At 41.1% G+C, this 6,000-nt stretch overlaps 1 protein-coding gene across 1 annotated transcript; it reads right to left on the bottom strand.

Annotated features, from left to right (window-relative positions):
- Positions 1-2,021: 2,021 nt before the first annotated feature.
- On the bottom strand, positions 2,022-5,398 carry LOC113135709 (G-protein coupled receptor 26). Its single transcript, XM_026315931.1, has 3 exons — positions 4,731-5,398; positions 3,849-3,962; positions 2,022-2,250 (listed from the first exon to the last, which is right to left on the bottom strand). The coding sequence occupies exons 1-3, from the start codon at positions 5,396-5,398 to the stop codon at positions 2,022-2,024; spliced, it is 1,011 nt and encodes a 336-aa protein (XP_026171716.1).
- Between the last annotated feature and the right edge of the window lie 602 nt (positions 5,399-6,000).

Here is a 6,000-nt window from a genome sequence, read left to right as displayed (position 1 = left end):
GGCATTCCTTGTCCTGTAGTGCCATACAGTACTATGCATCATATATCCCAAGCAATAATTTCTGCTTTGTGTAATCATAAATCCTAAAATTTGTGGAGACTAGTTAAAAGCCTATAAATGTATATGAATGACTCATTACATCCATAATTTTTAATATTCTCATTCATTTTCACAAAATAAACCGTAGCTACTAATATTTGGCTTACTGGGTATTGTCCATAATATTGGCACTGTGTAAATGTATTTTGCATCCAAATCCATCAAGAATAATTGAACAGTGTAATCTGAAAATCAACAGTGATCATCATAATCACCATAATAAAATAAACGTAATTAATAATTAATAGCTAAAACACTTTTTAAATGATGCTTTTGACTTGTCGGCAAAGAGTGCCTGGAAACTACATAAGCAATGAGACTATTAATAAACAGAATGTGGATTTTTTTCAATATGAAAGTAATCAGGACACTTCTATCTTTATGTAGCTATTCATCTTATTAAAGTCATATATGTTCACACATGGTTGCCACTGTCTTTTTTAAAAATAGTAGTATAAGTATTAGCACAAACATCATTGTGGATTCCATGGATACATTTTAAATATAAAGCTTATGATTGAGTTATACATCTGTTTCTTGGAGGTAAACTGCCCTGGAGGCTGCTCTGTTCATAACAATCTATGACATTGTATTTATTCCCTGATTTAGGGGGAATTAATTGATAGTGCTTGACATACACGTACCATATTACATTATCCAGCAACTATTGAAACATGAGCAGATTCTGAGTTTTAGATAATGGGATGCTCTCTGTGCAAAACAAAGCAAAGAGATGATTCTTTTAAAAGCTCCTTCTTGGCGGTGACCTTGTTTTACTGTCTTGTTCTGTTGCTAGTGAAAAACCTACTAATTAATGTTTCCTTAGATAATTATTCTGCCTTCCAAAGCTGTTTTCTTCTAATAATAATATTTTTCCTTGCATGAACACCAATCATTGCTATGAAATTTCATATAATGTCATTAGTTTAAATGTGATCACGCTGCAAAAAAGGGAAAATACTGACATGATATAAAATTTCCTTCCCTGCCCATTTTGCCTAAATGTGTGAGAAAGCATGAAACAGTCTCTATGGGTTACTCTTTTCTATGAGTGCAAACCCAGGCAAGTACAGTTGATCACGCCTCACTTGACTTAACAACCTGAAGGGCACACGTCAGTCATGGCGGCATAGGCAGTCAGACCGAAGGCCTATTTTTCCTATTAAATTTTCATTTGCCTGTCACAAAGTCCTTCAAAATGGGTGCTAAAAGCACAAAACAATGTGTTTATACACATGAAGGACACATAATCTTGCTTTTACCTTTGCACTGGCCCTTATATTACAAGGCAACATATTAAAAAAAATAAATAAAAGCCCCTACAAATTAGTTTTACTCCACCAGTTCTGAAAACACCTGAGCCAAACTGTGCACTGGCACTGTCTACTGTAAACCAAGTTTTAGTTAGGCTAGTTTTCAGTGCTACATACAATATGAACATATCAACTAGTCATTTGCAAACACTTTGCACAGACTACAACAGGACCAATCCCTATAATATGAATGTATACTCCAGTATTGTCAAAATCAACAGACATATTGTAAAATTAATGCATCTAATATCAGATTCACATCTACTCTATAGTTAAAATAATGAGGCTATGACCTGGCTGTTCTTCTTGGGTGAGCACATCTGTCTCTACAGGTGGATATGAAATCTGCCGTTGCTTATTGTCCTCAAAGCAGGTTCACTGCACCGATCTGCTGTTCTGGGCACTCAGTATGCAAGTACAGTGGTATTCCTGTGCAGGGATTTGCCCTCGTCTGTAGTGACTTTTTAGGCTTGTCAGACCAAATTTAAGCAAACATGAACAGGAAAAACCAATATTTGTCCTTTTCTTCATCAACAATAACTCAGCATCATATTTCCCTGACAGCTGTCAGGTCAAGCCTCAGACCACATCCCATCAGTCCGCTTTCTGTCACTCTACCGTCGGTATGCTGCCACCTTGGTTCTCGTGCACACGTCTGGACGTGTTCAAGGACCTACGCTTCAGTAGCCTATTGACGATGTCAGTGCATGTCTTCTTGTACTGGTGTCGGAGCAGGGAGTACACGAAGGGGTCACAGGCTGCTTTGCTGTAAGCTAAGCACTTGGAGACAATTCCCCAGTGAGGGTTGATAGGCACTGCTGGAAATAACTCCACAATCCTGCAGGCAAGCATAAAAAGAAAGAGAGAACAGTGGAAAAGCAAGTCAGCATGCTGGAAAATACACGCATGTCCTAAACTGAACATTATCATTTTTTGTTGGGGAAAAGTCCTTGTTTCTCAGTGTGTAATCATGTAAAGAACCAGTCACCTTATTGTGATTATTATTGATTGCAGTCACCTACATGTTAAAGTTTGAGCAGCTATCAAGTGAACCTACATAAAGAGTCTGCCCCTCTTTCTCTCATGTGTGTAGATTTACAGTATCAGGCTGCTCTTCATCTCATCTCTCATTTGCAGAGCCACTGAAAAATAAAACAGCCATGTCTAAGCAGTAATGAATGTGTGGAAACAAGCAAATTAACTTTGATTGTTATTTAATACAGTATTAGACTGAAGCCTCAGCAGAAAATCTGAAAGGACAGATGACACTGAGTTCTTCCAGCAGTGTGGGGGAGAAAAACTCTTCTCTATTTAAAATACTGCACAGTTGATTTGAAGAGGCGCCTAATGAGCTTTATAGCCTTGCCTGTTTTCCACAACTCAAAGTTGCTGAAAGACTATTTTTTTCAATTGTTACAGTATTTACTTGATGTCATAAAAGGCATCCAAAAAAATCGCTGATCCTCTCCTCTTGCACTCTGCATGATTACTCCGTCCACAGCCGAGCTCTGTCAGCACATTAACACTGGCCTTACATGGACCAGTGGTCATCACAGGCATTTGCCCACACACTCAACAGCACTAGAGTGAGCACTGGGTTAAGTTAGCTGCCACGCTGCACAGCAGTGTTTTTACTACACACATAATGACCCTGACAACAAATGAGCATCAGAGATGCAGTGGAGCCTTTCACGTAATATATTCAGATTGTAATTGGCAAACTGCAATTTGAGGAATAAGAGCATGGACAGTGCTGCTGTTATTCATTACTGATAGTTTAGTGATAACAACATGCTATTTGTGCCAGTGGACAATGTCAAAGCCTCTAGCTTTTCAAAATTCCCTATAATTGAACGTATTTGGGCAAATATTCCTTATCAGTTTATGTTTTATATTATCTTTTGTAATTTGGGAGTTTTCATTGTGTTTTTTGTACATAGTCAACATGTATCTTTGATATTTTTAATACTGTTTTATATTAAAGTTAATGAATAAGCCGTTCTTAGGTCTCTTTCCTCTACCTTCACACATTTTCACATCTGCATTTCCTTCAAATTTTTGCCTCACATGTCGACTCATACATCACATGCTGTACATGTTGTGTTATCTTGGCCTCATCTGACATCCTGTCTTTATCCCGTGGCTGATGTGAGTAGATTCTACTCAACTAACTGAGATGCACCCAGAGAACTTGAGGAGAAAAGTGCTAATGCAGCAGCAACAGCAGAGCAGAGGCATATTACTTATCACAAGGTCAGCCAATCTCATCTTCCAACTCTGGTCTGTGTGGCAAAAAAGCAGAGTCAAGGCAGAGAGGAGGCAATGGGGGGAGTTGACAGGAGAGAATGGGGAGTTTGGGGGATACCAGCAAAATAAAAGGGCTTTATATGCTGTAGTGTGAGCCGGCAGGCCTTCCTCCCTCCCTCCAACACTAACCTCGTGATTACGTAGGGAGCGAAGCAGAGCATGAAGGTGCCAATGAAGGTGCTGATCTTCCTTGTTGCTCTCTGTCGTCGCCTTTTCTGCTCCTCCAGGCAGCGCTCGCGAACACTAGAAGGAAAGAAAGTTCAGTGGGGTTGGAATCAGTGGGTCACACTCAAGGAAGACTAGAGTGTGTCTCATATGACAGCTAGATAGATTTGCACTTCTATCAATTTCTAGTGTGTATGGGCTTAGAAGGAGGAGCCAGTAAAACTGAGCTGAAATAAAACAATTTATCACAAAGACGCTCATGTAATGGAGTGAGGATCCTGACTTCAAGAACTGCAATTTCAACATTTTATGTGTGTGTGTGTATGTGCATGTGTGACTGAATCTGAATGTGGCATGGCTCTGTGATGTCATAAACGCAAACTGCTTTAAATAATATGTAATGAGCCTGAAGACTATTGTCTACAGTATGTAACCCTACAGTATACTGATGCAACTTAATTGATCTGCCACACACACACACACACACACACGCACGCACACATGCACACACTGGATGACATTTCAGTAGAATCAGATTTGAGGACATGATTCAAATGTCAGTGCTTAGCATTATCAACTAAACTGCTCTGTCCTGCAAAACATTGTAATTTCAGGTGTTAACCTCAATATAAAAAATGACAGCACCAACTGCTCCCAGTCATAAACATCCCTCCCCCTCTTTATAATCTGAGGGTTGTTTCTGATTCTTTCTCTGATTGAGCATAAAATGACTTTATTATTAGCTTTTCCAATGTAATCCTCTAAAGCAGGCTCATATATAGTGAGTAGGAAGAGGTGCCTGGTACAACAGTAAAGAAACTGGAGTAATAAGTTAATGGAGCTCACCTGGGGTGTATATCCACCAGCAGAACCAAAGTTTGCATTGTAATAATGTCGATCCTCTTACAGTGAAACCGTGCCACTTTAAGGACTTTGAGGTATGTCACACATAGCACAATAAAAGATAGGAGGAAGGTGAAGGAGTGAAAAAAGACGGTGAAGATAATAAACTGGGTCCGACTACTCGCCCTGGGGTTTGACAGGGTGCAGGACGCGTAAAGCCGATGGTATCCCACCCAGGAGAGGCAGGTGGCCACCGTGGAAAAGGACATGGAGTGCGCCCACGTGTACCCGAGCACAAAAGCGGCGTCTTTATGGCGCATTTTTGAGTGGTACCTCAGGGGGAACACCACCGCGATCCACCTGTCGATGCTCAGCGCAGCCATACTCAGCATCGAGTTGGTGGACAGGAAGGTCTCCAGGAAGCCCGCGATCTGGCAGAAGCCGTCTCCTCCCGGCTGAGCCTTACTGACTAGTCCCACCACAGTGAGCGGCATGTTGGAAACGGTCAGCAACAAGTTGCAGAAGGTGAGGTTGAGGTTGAACAGACCGGGGACCTGCTTGCGGATCTCCGGGTTGTACAGAAAGCAGATCAGCACTAGGACGTTGGACAGCAATGACACTATAATAATCACAACCACCAACACAGAGAGTATTACCTCCGCAGTGTCCATCCTGTGGGTCCCGAAACTCACTTATCTCCACTTTTTTGTGCGCATATCCTGTTTTGTTTTGCAGCTGCACAATGGCATTAATCACCCATAACCGTGTCCATGCATCCCCAGAAGTCTCCACTGGTGGAGATCCCCTTCTTCTCTCCACTACATTGTCTCTGAACGCGAGCCAGCCGACAATCGGGAGGATTCCGACATAATAATAAGTATGTTTGCAGATTTGTTGGGATTCTCCCCCTATTCCTACAAACTACAGGAAATAAGCTCTCGTGCCAAAGCTGCTCTCTTCTGGCACTGCGTCTTGCAGTGGGGTTTTTTTGTCCTGTGATGCGCTCTCGAGGCATCACCCCTCCGCACACACAGCATAGTGTGTGGGCTACTTGATCTCTCCCCAGTCTCCTCAGAGAAACAGTCAAAGACAAAAAACATGAATATGAGTTAAGTGGGAATTCTTGTTAGAAAAAGAACATTGCACTGATCCCCGCAGGGATTTTTTTCTCCTTTCACATGATGTCAAATTAAACAGATTTAACAGTGTGTGACACCCATAAAATGTGTTTAATAGGCTAAAAAAAACAAGGTGTGAATTTATTAAATGACAT

Source organism: Mastacembelus armatus, chromosome 19, assembly GCF_900324485.2.
Source record: "Mastacembelus armatus chromosome 19, fMasArm1.2, whole genome shotgun sequence".
NCBI lineage: Eukaryota > Metazoa > Chordata > Actinopteri > Synbranchiformes > Mastacembelidae > Mastacembelus > Mastacembelus armatus.
This window is presented reverse-complemented; position numbering and strand designations above follow the sequence as displayed.

Coding starts and splice junctions, on each gene's coding strand:
- LOC113135709 (XM_026315931.1), bottom strand. CDS start 5,398: ATGGACACTGCGGAGGTAATACTCTCTGTGTTGGTGGTTGTGATTATT. Junction 3,963..4,730: donor CTGGTGGATATACACCCCAG/GTGAGCTCCATT, acceptor CTTTCCTTCTAG/TGTTCGCGAGCGCTGCCTGG. Junction 2,251..3,848: donor GCTCCCTACGTAATCACGAG/GTTAGTGTTGGA, acceptor GCTTGCCTGCAG/GATTGTGGAGTTATTTCCAG.